We start from the raw sequence: 16,220 nt of genomic DNA, 5'->3' as shown, positions 1-16,220 counted from the left end.
GTCAAAACGTTTATTCAATTAATCAATTTGCCTTAAAACATGTTTTATAGCAGAAACTTATGAAAAATATTGTATTTAAAGAAAGCAGTTCGTATTTTTAGAAAACCATTGTTTTAGTAAAAACCATAGTTTTTAGATATCAGTTACAAATTAAGTACTAAAACGAAAATCCAAATTCAAAAGAAAATCAAGCAAAAAGTCCAGAGAGTCCAATTATTACAAAAATCCAGAAATAATCCTTAAATAAAAACCATAAACCTAATCAATTTACTAACTCGTGGTCACCGAGAGGCTCTGTCGCATCGATCTACCTAAGTCTGTGGATTACCTGAACAGTTCAGACAAACGAATGTGAGTTTTCGTAAACTCAGTGTGTAACCCAATAGAATTAAGCATGCAAACATAAAGATACAGAGTTAGGCTCATGCCCTTTTCAGATACAGTAAACAGAATCAGATATACAGAATCCTCTCCCATTCCTCTGCACACCTACTTCGACCATCCCATCACACCATGTGGGGTTAAAAACACCCGCCCATCCCTACACACCATATCGTGCCATTACGACACATGTCAGATAATGTGCAGCCAAGTTGCCAAAATATAGGCGATGATCGCCGTACAAAATACTTTCTCCTCATATACAAATCCCACCCCACAATCATATACAGAAACAAGTACAAAATAACATACTAGACATGCTTAACATGCTTATGTACAGATATCAGAATAATCAGACATGCATAGCATTATCATACTAAGAACATAATATCAGACTATTAGATCTATAGTTTTAAGGTTTGGTTAGCCCTTACAGACTCTACGGTAGGCCCACAGTCGATCGGAACAACCCTTGCGACCCTAGGGAAATTTTTAGAAATATGGGCCTACATGCCCGTATGGGCCCACACGCCTGTGTGGTTCACACCCAGATTGGCCTTACCCGTGTGGCCCACACGACCTGGCCCAAAAACCCACACGCTTGTGTGGCCCACACGCCCAACTTGGCCTAGCTAGTGTGGCTCACACGGCCACACTCCAACCACCACGCAACTGTGTCTTGCGCATGACCAAGCCTTCGTCGATCACACGACTGTGTCTCGTAGATGGCTAACCACACGACTAGGCACACACTCGTATGGCATAGATAGTGTGGTTTTTCAGCTTTCGTCGAAGCTCGTTTTTCTGCATTTTGGGTACACACTTGGTATCGATTAGATGCAAAAACAATCTCGAGTCTTCCAAAACCTAAAAACAGAGTGCCCAACAACGATTTAGCGGATTGACTATTGAATTTGACTTACCACTATCGATAAACAATCCCTTACGCACACTATATCGTTGGACTACAATTCCCTGCTCCGTAATCTGCTCCTAAACACAAATTACCACCACTCAGTCACTTCAGATTACAATTACTAAAATTCCAACTAAAAGATAAAGGTATGACGAGTATACTTACCAACCGATCAGAGAACTGACAAAATCAAAGACACGATAGGACAATAGATTTACCAACAAAATTGAAGAATAAGAACGAAATAAGGATTTGCCACATCCCTTAATTTCCTCTCACAATCCCACTACTCACAACTCCCTCAACATCCTAACTCCATCGAAACTTTATCAGATAACAGAGCAAAAATATAACACCCTCGCTAACGCAAAGAGTCAAACATAAGACCCAAAGGTACACTAACACTCACTCAACCACCAGACCAACAAGCCCATTCTAATATGGATTATCAAACAATTTTATAAAAATCCAATCAACACGGTTAGGGCTAGGATTATGAAAATAAATTTTTTTATCAAATGTGAAACTTGAACCCAAGACTTCATACACACACCTAGAACACTTAACCACCAAAGCAGACAAATATTTGTGTTAGATATTTAGAGAAGCAGAAACAAATTTATCAAGATGTTACATTTGTATTAAGCTTAAATTTTTAAAATTCAAAAATTATAAAAACTAAGTATTGCAACACCCAATACATATCTCGATGATCGTTACGAGTACGAGATGTTACTAAGATAGATGCAAGACAAATACAACTTAATTACTAAGATAGATGCAAGACAAATACAACTTAATATCTTAAGACATCATTATTTAGGACAAGTAAATAAATTCAACAAATCAAGGTTAAGAGAAATTTAAAACTTTGGAGAAATTTAAAACTTTGGAACATTTTTAACTTTCACTTCGAATCATCCCATAAATGTTTGAATAAGTTCGAGCATAAACGAATCTTTCAAAATTTAAAATAACTAAAAACACAATCTTTATAGGAATGATAGGTAAGAAAATAGTCTAGTTGCTATAAAGATGGTTGTGCTTCATCGACTAGATGGCAAATTCTCAATGATAATAATTCCATAGAGTTTGCACCCCATCTAGATAGCTCTATGGTTAACTCTGTTCAAGAGTTGGGATTGAACAATGATTTTATCTTTTCAAATTGAGAAATTTAATTTAAATAATAAAATTTAAAATTTAAATTTAATTATAAAATATAAAATAATTATTTTATTATTTTTAAACAATAAAATAAATTTTTTTTCGAACTAAGTCTACCCAAAAATAAAGTTGAGCATGATTTTTTTCTTTTAAATCAAGTTTGGACTTAGCTCATAAACAACTCTACTCACGAATATTAACCTAAACATCTTCATCAACAAGTTCCAAATAATTTTAGATATTATCATAACTTTCCCAAGAAAGGAAATGGTGTTATATATAGACATAATTGACTAGAATTTCAAACATAATATAGATAAATATAACCAATAGAGCCTGCAACAGAACAACTCGTTTATACACGTTGACACCTTAGATATATTCCACAACTTGTGGGCCCACAAGTAAAAATGTGTTAAGTAGATATTCTTAATGATCTTGTAGATAATGTGATACTTTTGAATCAATTTAGACTTTAAAAATCCGAAAGTGAGAATCTATATATAAAAAAAACCGTACATAAGTATAAAATTCTTAATAATTCAATTGAAAAATCACTATACTTACGTGGTTTATGATGAGTATTTCCATTCATATAACTTAACAAGTTTAGCTTACATATTACCCTAGCAACATAACATGACACATAATTCGCAAGGCTCCATGGTTGCACATTAATATTAGCACATTGACATGACAAGGTTAAGGTAAGAAATTTCAAGTAGTAACATGACAAGCAACATTCACAACTTATTACTTATATACACCAATTGTATTTATAATTAAATTATCTTTCGTGATTCATTTTCTTGTCTTCTATTATCAATTTTATATCAAAATTTTGGATTAATGTTTATTTTAATTTCGATAAAACAGGATTTGAATACTACAGGAAATTTATATATTCTAAAAAGCATCGAAGTAATATGCCTAAAAATAACAGAACTTCAAATATCATATAAGTTTCCAAGGAGATAACTTAAGCCCAATGATATGCAATAAATGCTCGACCAAAGAGAAATATAAACAGAATTTTAGGAACATAACACATAACTCCGATATATGTGAAGAAGTGCATTAAAATTAGAGGCTTTCTCCATTGGAGCGAACTTTTGGTCTTCTGGAGAGTGCAAAAATTTGAGAAATTTCACATAAAAATTAGAGGAAACTCCGCTGGAGCAAACTTTTGGCCTACTAGAACGTGCACAAAATCGAAAATATTCACATAAAATAGCAAAAAGTTCACTGGAGCGCACGTCACCACTAACCAATCATGGATATAATCATCTTTCTTTTTGCCTGTTGCACAAGCTCCATCATCTTCTTCTCCAAGCAAAAAGTTTGCCTCCGCTTAGCTCATTATCACGCCACTTACTTCCAAATAAGGACCACATTTCAGCTGATGACTAGGGGAGTTCTCTTTTTTACCTCTCCTACTTTTATTTTATAACCATCAAAACTCATAAAATTTTATGATCTACCAGGATGACAAAACTCAAACTTATAACCCCAAAATGAAAAATATTTATACAATAATTAAAGAGTTAATTGAGTTGATGTCACACTTCAACAGCGTCTCAACTCAATTGAGCAATTGCTGAAAGTTTCTTTCATTTAGAGTTAGTTTAGTATTGCTTCTAGGAAGCACTTTTGGGATAAAAAATTTCTAAACAAACTATTTTTTTGAGAGAAAAAGTATTTTTCTCAAGCCAAAAATTGACTTAAAATCATTTTTTTTCAGAACTTAAAAATTTTAGCTTCTCTCTAAAAGTGCTTTTGTTTTTAAAGGTATTTATATCGTTTTATATTTTTAACATCTTTTGTATTTTAATAAATTTCAAAAAAGAATATATATATGAAAAACAAGATATTTGAACAAAGACATCAAACTCCTCATTAACACAATTTTACCATTTCAATCAAAGTAAGATCTAATTTTTAAACCAATGTTTCTAAATCTATTACATGACTGTTTTCATCCGAGTTAAACACTTGTAATTCCGCAACATTTATAATATTAGCTGAAATGGTAGGAAAAATAATCAAACTTTTACTTTGAAGCTAAAAATTTTGTGCTCCAAATTCAAGATGTGAACATAGTTCATGGAGATGAGAAGTCAGGAAAGATGGAGTAAGAAAATAATTCATTGAATAAGCTTAGTGGACGTTGTGATAATTCCGAGATTGGTAATGATTGCGCTGGAAATCGAAGTTCCAATTCCATGTATGAACCCCAAAAAGGGGGTAAAGAATCTAATTCTAGAAAAATCGTATACGATGGATCAAGACTTTGGAAAAAATACATGTGCAGTGGATAATACGGTGAGCGACCTGCTTGGAATTTAAAAAGTGCAATAGTCTTTAGACAAACCCAATTCTTGGTCTATTGAGGAACATGTGAGTGAATCTTCGGTTAGAAATGGAACAGAGAATCATGAAAGAATTGACCTTAGTTAATGGCTGCTGTTAAGGCTTGGACGATGGAGTGAATCAAGGAACTATGGGGGTGTTTGAGCTGTTGGCAGTAATTGCACTGGATTCTTTCCTAACACTCTCTTCCTTAATGTTCTCAACTATTATTCTAACACGGAGGGTGTTCTTTCAATCGTTTCTTCTTCTCAAAACCCATCCACCCCTCAACCTTAAGAGCCTGTTTCGGTATATATGAACAACCCCAATTTCTTTTCTATGATCTTCTAACTTTTAATGGCTTTAAGATATGTACCAAAATATAAATAAATGCTGAAAACAGGTTCACACCTTAATAGCCTGTTTTGGTATATATGTTTTCTTAAAGTTTAACTCCATTCTTTCGGTTACCTTTTTTGTTTCACTAGAAACAGTCAATCTGGAATGCAAGTCAATTACAGCCCTCGATAAATTTCCATAGAAGAACTGGTTTTCATGTATACATTTCTTCTGCTATTGTCTATTTCTTTCAAATCTCTCTTTTTGAGAGACAATGGCAGAAGTTGTCTGCCATAATATTAATCGTCTGCTACTGTCAGCTTCACTTTCTTTCTGTCTTCTTGTCTTGTATTTATCATCTCCATTGAAGTACCAAAGCAAACTCACCATCTTATTCTCCACTTTCCCACCCAATTCCCATATCAAAACTAGTCAAGAAACCGCACCATCATCACCTCCATTGCCACCACCATCAGCTGCTTCACCGGCTCCATTGACATCCCTTAATGCAACAACTGGTGGGAACGCCATTACAAGGCCTAATAAAGTGCGGAACATTGAGCAGTATCATAAACTGATTTTTGTTTTTATCTCTTTAATTTATGTTAATGCTTATTGGGTGATTTCATCGTTGTTTGATTTGGTAATTTGGGTAGAGAAAGAGCAGTTTGGAGAAAGTAGAAGAGGGTTTGGCCAAAGCACGAGCGGCTATACGTGAAGCAATTCTTGTACGAAACTATACATCATACAAGAAAGAGACCTTCGTTCCCAGAGGAATCATTTACAGAAATCCATATGCTTTTCATCAGTTAAGTTTTATTATCCATTTTCATGTAATCGTATATGTTAATTTACTTTTTATTTTAAATGGTACTGTTATTAATTACAATTTTTAACCCTTAAACCCATTGGAATCCTAATATTTATAACACTATTTTTAGGACCGGACTGGACAGACTAGTTCAATTGTTTGAATTGAGAATCGTTCTGAGTATCAATCCGGAATAAGATGTTAAATTAAGTGACTCTGAATCAATACAAATTAGTTGAACCAGATTAAAAAAGTTTATTGAATCGATTTTCTTTATTTTTTAATATTTTTATAATTTTTAAATAATTTATTTAATTAAATTGACCAAATTAATTAAACTAATCCAAGCATATCAAACTAAAAACCAATAATTTAACCGACTATCAATTCAATTTTAAAATCACAAATCTGATCACTTTCCTTTTTAATCCGTTTTATGCCTATAAATTAAGGTTTTATTTGCAAAAGGAAAAAAATTGAAATCCAACCCCTTTTTTCCTGTTAATTTGTAGTTGTTTAAATGATGAATTCAATTTAGAGAACCTTGAATTGTAATCTCTTCCATAGATTAAGGTTTTTCCTTTTTTCTGAGCCCAGAGATAAAAGATAAAAAAAATTTCAACTTAATCCCTGTATTTATAATAATAATGCTTAAATGACTAAATTTAGAAGGTAAATATTGAGGGAAGAGACTGTGTTTAATTTCCAGATATGCATTAACCAATAAGGACCACATATCTATATATTGCATTGTTAATGGAATAATTCCCTATCCTTCCGACATATTTTTAAGGATAAAGCAACCTTTAGTTACTTACGGCAAATTTTTTTCATTTTTATATTAATTTTTAAATTTAATAATTAATTATATATTTTTTAACAATAATTTTATTATAGGTTCTATTATCATTTTTCTGATATAATGTCTAGAATTATTCATAGCTCTCATCAACCCTGAAATAGTAGGATAATGCGCTTCAATTCACTCGAACTCACATCCTCCTACACTGACAATAATACCAATATTGAGTTAAAACTCAACCGACTAGTTTTACTTTTAATCTATATAATAATATAGTATATTATCAAAATGTCACTTCACGCCATCACATGGATTAAAAAAAGTGTAATGATTAATATAGATAAAAATGTTCAAAAGTCTAGAAAGTAAATATCCTCTTTTTATCTCTTTTTGCAAAAATAGATTTGAACCTAAAGCATCATGATATTCAATATATTAATTTTACCATTTTAATTAAACCTTCATTTGTTTTTAACATTATTTTTTATAAATATATTTGTTATATAAATTTTTATCCACATAATAGGTGTGTCATAATCTAGTATATACTATTATTTAAGACTTTAATGGGGTTGGTGTTATCCATCAATTAAGTCTCAACCCAATTGTGAAATTACTAAAACTTTTTATTTTTACAAAGTAACAAATATTATTTTGATGAAATTTGTTTCTTTCTCGTATTTTTATATAAAATCTAGAAAAATACATAAAGAAGATATATTTTAATAAAACATCTTAGTAATTTTGTCATTTTAATTAAAATGTATTTAAGTTTCATATTTTTTTATAAATTATTGAATAGAAAAACCAATAATTATAGTTTTATTTATTTATTTTACTTGCGCATCTATTTTACATTAGTACAAAACTGGTATGACAGGAGTCACATTGAAATGGAGAAGAGATTCAAGGTTTGGGTGTATAGAGAAGGAGAGCCACCCTTAGTTCATGGGGGCCCGGTGAGCAACATCTACGGCATCGAGGGGCAGTTCATCGACGAAATGGAGAGTGGGAAGAGCCAGTTTTTGGCTCGCCATCCCGAGGAGGCACATGCATTTTTTATCCCAGTTAGTGTAGCCAATATTGTCAAAGTCCTCTACCGACCTCTCGTCACCTACTCTCGCGATCAGCTACACCGAGTCGTCGCTGATTATGTTGGCATCGTAGCTCATAAGTACCCTTATTGGAATCGAAGCAATGGAGCTGATCATTTCTTGATTTCTTGCCATGATTGGGTATGTATGGTATGCAAGCAGGCACGCATGTAATATAAAAAAAATGTTAATGTTAGTATCATTAACTTTGTATTACTTACGAAATGCAGGCACCGGATATTGGAGATTCCAATCCAGCACTGTTCAATGACTTCATCAGAGTCCTCTGCAACGCTAACACATCAGAAAAGTACAACCCTCGAAGAGATGTCTCCATGCCCGAAATCAACATTCCGAAAGCTCAACTTGGTCCGCCGCACCTCGACCTTTCCCCGGCTAACCGTTCGATCCTCGCGTTCTTCGCTGGTGGAGCCCATGGTTACATAAGAAAGCTCTTGTTGGAGCATTGGAAAGACAAGGACGAAGAAGTTCAAGTCCACGAATACCTTTCAAAGGAGAAAGATTACTTCAAGTTGATGGGGGAAACAAAGTTTTGCTTATGCCCAAGCGGCTACGAAGTGGCAAGTCCAAGGGTGGCCACAGCAATCTCCATGGGGTGTGTTCCGGTTATAATCTCTGATAACTATGAGCTACCGTTTAGCGATGTGCTTGATTGGAGTGAGTTTTCGGTTCATATTCCGTCAGAGAGGATACCAGAAATCAAGAGGATATTGAAAGGGATACCAGAGAAGAAGTATTTGAAGTTGCAAAAGAGAGTGAGGCAAGTCCGAAGGCATTTTGTTTTGAACCGACCAGCAAAGCCATTTGATGTGATTTACATGTTGCTTCACTCCGTGTGGTTAAGGAGATTGAATTTTAAGGTACCAACACCTTCATAATATCGCCATTGTTGATAGCAAAAGCATCCATTCCTTGTAATTAAAAAAAAAAAAAGTCTCAAGTTTGTATCTCAAATTAAAATTATCATTTGCTTTTAGTTTATTGCCAGGATATCTTGAAGGTTTCTTTAGATAAAATTCTTAATTTGATTGAATAATCTTCCCGGGAAACTTCGTATCCTTCTAGGATAATTTTATCCTTAAATAATTTCAAGTTGTTACAATAATAAATCTTTTAGGGATTTTCATATAAATTTCACTATCCAGTGAATCATATAAATAGGTTGTAACAACATCCATTAGACGCATATTAAGTTTTTCATGTATAGTTAGAATTATAAGATATCTAAACGTGATTGCATCCACCACGGGAGAATATGTCTCTTCATAATCAATGTCAAGCATTTGTAAAATTTCTTGTGCTACAAGTCATGCTTTATATCTAACGATTTCATTTTGCTCATTTTGTTTCCCCACAAATACCCTTGCACCCCATTAGCTTTACATCTTTAGGTGTTTGAACTATAGGTCCAAAAACCTCACGTTTAACAGGTAAATTTAATTCTAATTGTATTGCATCTTCAAATTTGGTCAATCTTTTCTATTTCTACATTTCTTAGCAAATGTAGGTTCAAGATCCTCATTTTCTATTATTATTTTAGTAGCAATATTATAATAAAAATGTTGTTGACAACTATATCTTTTTGGTTTCATCATTTTCCCGTAGGGATATAACTTATTAAGATTTCTTCATTATTACTATTTTTAGGTACTTAAACATCTTTTGGGGTTTTTTAGTCAATTATGTCTTTGGCCGTTTCTTGGGCACTCACTTCTATAATATGACCATCTAGAGTATTTACTCTTTTCTTTTTACGAGAATTCTTATCTATGGAACCAATTGGTCTACCACGCTTCAGGTGGGGTATACTTTCATTTACATTAGCATATTGTCCTACAATAAAATCAATTCTTATTGGAGCATATCAACTGATATATCAGATATAGTAACTCTTTTTAGGTCAATAAATACATCTACCAGCTGAATTGCAATATTTTACAAATGTATTATCTTCTAAACTTCTCGTTCAAATTGATTTGTTCGAGGATCTAATTGAGATGATAATGATACATTCCATGTAATTTTCTTTACCAATTGTTTTTTTTCTCCTTCTAAAGTTGGGAATACTATTACTTCAAAATGACAATCAACAAACCGTGTCGTAAATAGATTTCTTGAGATACTTAATTATAGAAGGAGATTCATACCTAACATATATTCCCAACCTCCTTTGAGGGTTCATCTTTATACGTTGTGGTGGAGTAATTGGAATATATACTGCACATCAAAAAATTCTAAGATAGGAAATATTTGACTCCTAAACAAAAGCCAATTGTAATGAGGGAACTTATGATAACTTGTTGGATTAATGCATGCAAGTGCTGCTACATGTAAAATAGCATATCCCCATGTTGAAACTAAATTGTCTAATTTGGTAAAATGGTGACCAGAAGGTAAAATTGAGCCAATTAGAAGTTTAAGCCTTTTAGATCCCTAATCCAAAGGTTAATTAGCAATATGCAAATCAACCAACCGCTGTTTGTTATTTAATTGTTATTTGCCTAATTTATGTCTATTTTATGATTTAGTCCTTTTTAGTGTTAGTTAGCAAATTAATATAATTAACCTTGATATAATTTGTCGTAATATAAAACTTAATGAGTAGTTAGTTAGATTCCTTATTTACATGTTAGTTGCTTAGGAATCACTTTGTAGGCGACTCTTTTGGGTTCGATCCTTGAAATACTCGGGTGTTCCATTATAACACTATAAATATTATAATTGACCTGTCACACTTGTAGTAAAGCCGCTAGATATTTAAGTATAATAGTGTTGATTCTTAGCCTCTGTGCATGCACATCGAGGTGCGGTCAATATAATGTTGACATTTTCATTGCTTGCAATTAAATGAAAAAAGCATTTTCTATCATTAAGTATAGTATGTATTGTAGTATTGTTTGCAAGATATGTGTCTTCATTCTTGATCTTGATTTCAACCAAAAGATTCACATTCTTCATTGAAACAAAACACATCATAAGAGATATTGTAAACACTCAAAACATATATTAAAGCATACTAAAGTCACACAAACATGAATAACAAGAATTATAAAATCATGAAATAAATATAAAATATTATTATATATTTTAAAATTCTTGATTTCTAGCCTCAAAGAAATCATCTTAATCAAGATGGATCATATCAGCAAAGTTTTTAAAACCATTATCGTTGTGAAAAATAAAATAGAATAAAATAAATAAAAATAAAGAACACATAAATTTTATGTGGAAACCCTTTCGGGAAAAAAACCACGGGCAGAGGAGAAGAAAATTCACTATGTCGAAAAATTTTTACTCAAATACAAGAGGAATAGACTATGTCTATTTATAGGCTTGCAAAGCCATATTCTAGTAGGATTGAAACACCTTATCCTAATCAATATAAAATAGATGGAGTTTAATAAGGTTTAAAACCTTATTCTAAAATAAAATAAAAGAAGTCTAGTTCTATATGGATTTTACTTTTATTTTATTTTCCATCGTATTTTATTTAAATAAGAATTTGGGTCACTTAATTCTAACAATCTCCACCTTGACACAAATTCTCAATGAACAAGTTCTTCATCGCGAACTTTCAATAAACAAGTTCTTCACCTCTTCCAAAAACCCTTAAGGGTTTAACTTCAACAATGAACACCAACCAAGTCTAAGCAATGCTCAAACTTGGTTATAGGAAGTGACTTAGTCATCATATCTGCAGGATTTTCATGAGTGCTAATTTTGCTCACAACAATATCACCACGAGCAATAATATCACGAACAAAATGATACCGAATATCAATGTGTTTTGTTCTCTCATGAAACATTTGATCTTTTGTAAGAAAGATGGCACTGATCGTCACAAAATCTCGTGCTGATTTGAAGGTCTTCATTGAGTTCACTAAATAGTCCCTTCAACCAAATAGCTTCTTTACAAGCCTCAAGAATCGCCATGTACTCACCTTCATTGGTAGACAAAGCGATGTAGTTTGCAAAGTGGCTTTCCAACTAATTGCACAACCTCCGATTGTAAAGACGTAACTCAGAGAGATCTTCTTCTATCAAGGTCTCCAAAGAAAATCAGCATCAACATACCCTATAACTCCATCTTTAGTTCTTCCAAACTGTAAGCAAACATTAGTAGTGCCTCGTAAGTATCTTAAAATCCACCGAATCGCTTTCCGGTGTTCTTTACGAGATTCGCCATGTATCGCTAACCTGCACCGATCGCATATGATAAACGGACGTGAACAAACCATAGCATACATGAGAGATCCTCTGCACTAGAGTATGGAACATGTGACATGTACTCAATCTCATTATCGATTGAGGAGATAAGGCCGATGAAAGTCTGAAATGGGTCGCTAAAGGAGTACTAACGTGCTTAGCACTCGCATATTGAACTCGCAAAGAACTTTCTCAATGTACCCTTCCGACTTAGGTACAATTTACTTGCTTTTCTATCTCGAGAATCTCCATACCAAGTATCTTATTTGTTGGTCCTAAATCTTTCATCTCAAATTCTTCACTTAGTTGGGCTTTAACCTTTCTTATCTCTCTTTATCTTTTCTTTGCTATCAATATGTCATCAACATAAAGAAGTAGATACACAAAAGAACCATCACTGTTTTTCTTAAAGTAGACACAACTGTCAAAACTACTTCTTTTGAAATCATGAGAAGTCATAAAGGAATCAAACCTCTTGTACCCTTGTCTTAGTGATTGTTTCAAACCGTAAAGGGACTTTTTCACAAGCAAACATAGTCCTCTTTTTCGAGACTATAAAACCCTCCGGTTGTTGCATGTAAATATCTTCCTCAAGTTCTCCATGCAAAATGCGTTTTACATCTAACCGCTCAAGCTCCAAATCATGCATGGCAACAATACCAAGCAAAGCTCGAATCGAACTATGCTTAACAACCGGAGAGAACACATCTGTGAAGTCCACTCGGAATTTGATCAGTAACCCTTTGCAACAAGCCTTGCTTTATATCGGGTTCTTCAACTCCTGAGTCCCTTCTTTCTTTTAAACACCCATTTACAACGAATGCCTTTTTACCTTTAGGAAGTTTTACAAGATCCCATGTTCTGCTTTTTGTGGAGTGATTCCATCTCCTCTTGCATAGCAAACATCCACTTTTCGAGTCTTCACACTAATCGCCTCGAATAATTAAATGGCTCTTGATTCGCATCTATATCTTCACCACATTTAAAGCATAAGCAACTAGATCAACCTCGGCATACTTCTTTGGAGGTTTAATTTCTCTTCTTGTCCTGTTTTTGGCGATAGAGTATTGCGGTGAAGAAGCAACTCTATTCTCAATTTTGTATCTTGGCTTGAGGAGTTGATTCAGATTAATCGATGCTCCACCGCTTTTGGTTTTCTTTATTGGAAGAGTCTTTAAGAGATAAGTTAGGTAGCATAGCGTTTCATCAAAAACAACATCTCTGCTAATCACAACTTTTCTATTTTCAGGACACCATAACTTATAGCCTTTTACACCACTTTATAACCAAGAAAACGCATTTAATGGATCTCGGTTCCAATTTTCCATTATCAACATGAGCATACGCAGGACACCCAAAAATCTTTAAATCGAGAATAATTAGCGGGATTACCGGACCATACCTCTTGTAGAGTCTTTTTCTCAATGGCAGCGGATGGAGATCAGTTGATCAAAAACATGCGAGAGAGGTCGCGCCCAAAATGACTTCGTAAGTTGGCATTTGACAACATACATCGAACCTTCTCCATGATCGTTCGTTCATTCGCTCGCAACGCCGCTTTGTCAGGAGTATGACGAACTGTCAAGTGTCTCATGATCCTTCGACTTGCACAATCTATTAAACTCATCGAGCGAACTCTAAGCCATTGTGCATGCGAGGTATTTTATCTGCTTTCCGTCTGCTTTTTCAATCATAATTTTCCAAGACTTAAATGTGGAAAACACATCGCTTTTCGCTTCGTGAAGAACGCCCAAACTTTTCGGAAAAATCATCAATAAAGGTTAGCATATAATTAGCTCCACCTCTCGAAGGCACTCGGACGGCCCCACGATCGAATGGATATACTCCAACGTTTCCTTCGTGTTATGGATTCCTCTAGTGAATCGAACTCTCTTTTGCTTCCCAAAACACAAGTGCTCACAGAAATTCGGTTTGCAAATTCCTTGCCCATTAAGAAGTCCTCTTTGCTTAATTCGCCATGCCATTCTCACTCATATGCCCTAGGCGATATGCCAAAGTTTAGTAATATCATCATCCGACAAGGAAGAGGAAGCGACAATTGCATCACCAAGATAAAGAGAACCACAGAAAACATATAACTTGGCAATCTTTCTTTGCCCTTTCATCACAACAAGGGACCCTTTGAAATCTTTAAAACCCCACTTTCACTGTGTATCTGCATTCTTCGAATCAAGAGTACTCAACGAAATTAAATTTCTTTTCAATTCGAACATGCCGCACGTCACTAAGTGTTCGACAACTCCATCAAACATCTTAACTTTAATTGTTCCAACACCGCGATTTTACATGAAGCATTATTTCCCATCAAAACAACACCTTCAGATCATCGTTTCATAAGTTGTAAACCAATCCCGATTGGGACTCATGTGGAAGGTGCAACTGAATCAAGTATCCACTCGCTTACTTTAGAATCATTGATGAAGCAACTAGAAGTTCACCATCGCCGTAGTCTTCTACAACATCGACTTCACCGAATTTTCCGGCTGTTTTCCTTTTGATTCGCACCTCCCTTTTAATCTTATTTTATAGCTTATAGCACTCAGATTTAATGTGCCCTTTCTTCTTGCGAAGTTGCAAGTTTTACCTCTGTTTGAAGATTTCGATCTACCCTTAGATTTACCACGAGGATTCCGTTCTCGTGTTCTACCACGATCATCATCAACATTCGGTCTTGTCTCCCACGAACAATGAGACCCTCTCCCCGAGAGTTGAGTTTAACCACAAGATGCTTCATCTTATCATACGAGGTTAAAGAATCATAAACCTCATCAACCGTGAGAGACTCGCGCTATATAAAATCGTGTCTCTAAAGGTTGAATAAGACGGGGCAACGAACAAAGTAGAATCAACCCTAGATCTTCCTTATCATCTTGAACCTCCATGGCCTCCAAGTTTGAGAGAATTTCTTTAAACACTGTTAAGTGTTCGTGTACGACGCACCTTCCTCCAAACGATGAGCATAAAGACGCCGCTTCATATGCAACTTGCTTGTTAGAGTTTTCGACATACATATTTGTTCTAGCCTCTTCCATAATGCAATGGCGGTTTTCTCTTTCATCACATCCTGCAAAATTTCGTTGGACAAATGCGATGTAATTGTGTTAATGCCTTTCGATCCTTACGCTTCTTCTCTTCATCTGTTAATGTCGAAGGCATCTTATCTATCCTAGCGGGGCATCCTCTAGATCCATCTGCAAGAAGCGCTTGCATCTTAATTTGCCACAACGCAAATCGGTGTTGCGATCCAACAATGAATTTCATACTTCAAAGACGCCATTACCGTGATCGAGATGAATAACCCTAAGCTCGATACCAATTTGTGAAAAATAAAATAGAATAAAATAAATAAAAATAAAGAACACATAAATTTTACGTGAAACCCTTTCGGAAAAAAACCACGGCGAGAGGAGAAGAAAATTCACTATGTCGAAAAATTTTTACTCAAATACAAGAGGAATAGACTATGTCTATTTATAGGCTTGCAAAGCCATATTCTAGTAGGATTGAAACACCTTATCCTAATCAATATAAAATAGATGGAGTTTAATAAGGTTTAAAACCTTATTCTAAAATAAAATAAAAGAAGTCTAGTTCTATATGGATTTTACTTTTATTTTATTTTCCATCGTATTTTATTTAAATAAGAATTTGGGTCACTTAATTCTAACAATCGTTGTGAGCAAAATTAGGGTTTACATAGGTCAAATTTGTTTCAATATTCTTTCCTTTCCTTTAGATGGAGGCTTGATAAAGTTTTACAAGATGTCCAAGCGTGCGACGGATACTTGACCAATACCTACTCATACCACATCGGTGGCACAAATTCTTAGTGCCTTTTGAAGGATTGCTTGGGCCATGATCTTCTCTTTCTTTTCTCTTTTATTTTTCTTTTGGTGGTCATAATAATTGTTAACACATTGAAAACGATAATTATAGTGTCCTCAACCACGTCCATGGCCACAGCCACAACCACGACCATGATTTCTTTCATTTCTATAATTATCGTGTATTGATGCATTCACTTCTAGAAATGGAGAAGAGCCAGTAGGACAACTTTCATGATTTTTCATTAATAGCTCGTTATTTTGATCAACCACCGAAAGGCATGAGATT

General features: G+C 34.2%; 1 protein-coding gene across 1 annotated transcript; it reads left to right on the top strand.

The window, feature by feature from the left end:
* Nucleotides 1–4,791: 4,791 nt before the first annotated feature.
* LOC108474982 (probable glycosyltransferase At5g20260) lies at nucleotides 4,792–8,874 on the top strand. The gene is made up of 4 exons (XM_017777008.2): nucleotides 4,792–5,699; nucleotides 5,809–5,960; nucleotides 7,646–8,000; nucleotides 8,090–8,874. The coding sequence occupies exons 1-4, from the start codon at nucleotides 5,427–5,429 to the stop codon at nucleotides 8,756–8,758; spliced, it is 1,449 nt and encodes a 482-aa protein (XP_017632497.1). The 5' UTR covers nucleotides 4,792–5,426; the 3' UTR covers nucleotides 8,759–8,874.
* Nucleotides 8,875–16,220: the final 7,346 nt, after the last annotated feature.

The sequence above is a fragment of the Gossypium arboreum genome, chromosome 6 (assembly GCF_025698485.1).
Source record: "Gossypium arboreum isolate Shixiya-1 chromosome 6, ASM2569848v2, whole genome shotgun sequence".
Lineage (NCBI taxonomy): Eukaryota > Viridiplantae > Streptophyta > Magnoliopsida > Malvales > Malvaceae > Gossypium > Gossypium arboreum.
Note: the sequence above shows the minus strand (reverse complement) of the source record. Positions and strands in the feature narration are given on the sequence as shown.

Excerpts from the sequence above, each read along its gene's own strand:
- LOC108474982 (XM_017777008.2), top strand. The coding sequence starts at position 5,427 with ATGGCAGAAGTTGTCTGCCATAATATTAATCGTCTGCTACTGTCAGCT. Across the intron at positions 5,700-5,808 it reads CCATTACAAGGCCTAATAAA|AGAAAGAGCAGTTTGGAGAA; the intron begins GTGCGGAACATT and ends TAATTTGGGTAG. Across the intron at positions 8,001-8,089 it reads TGATTTCTTGCCATGATTGG|GCACCGGATATTGGAGATTC; the intron begins GTATGTATGGTA and ends TACGAAATGCAG.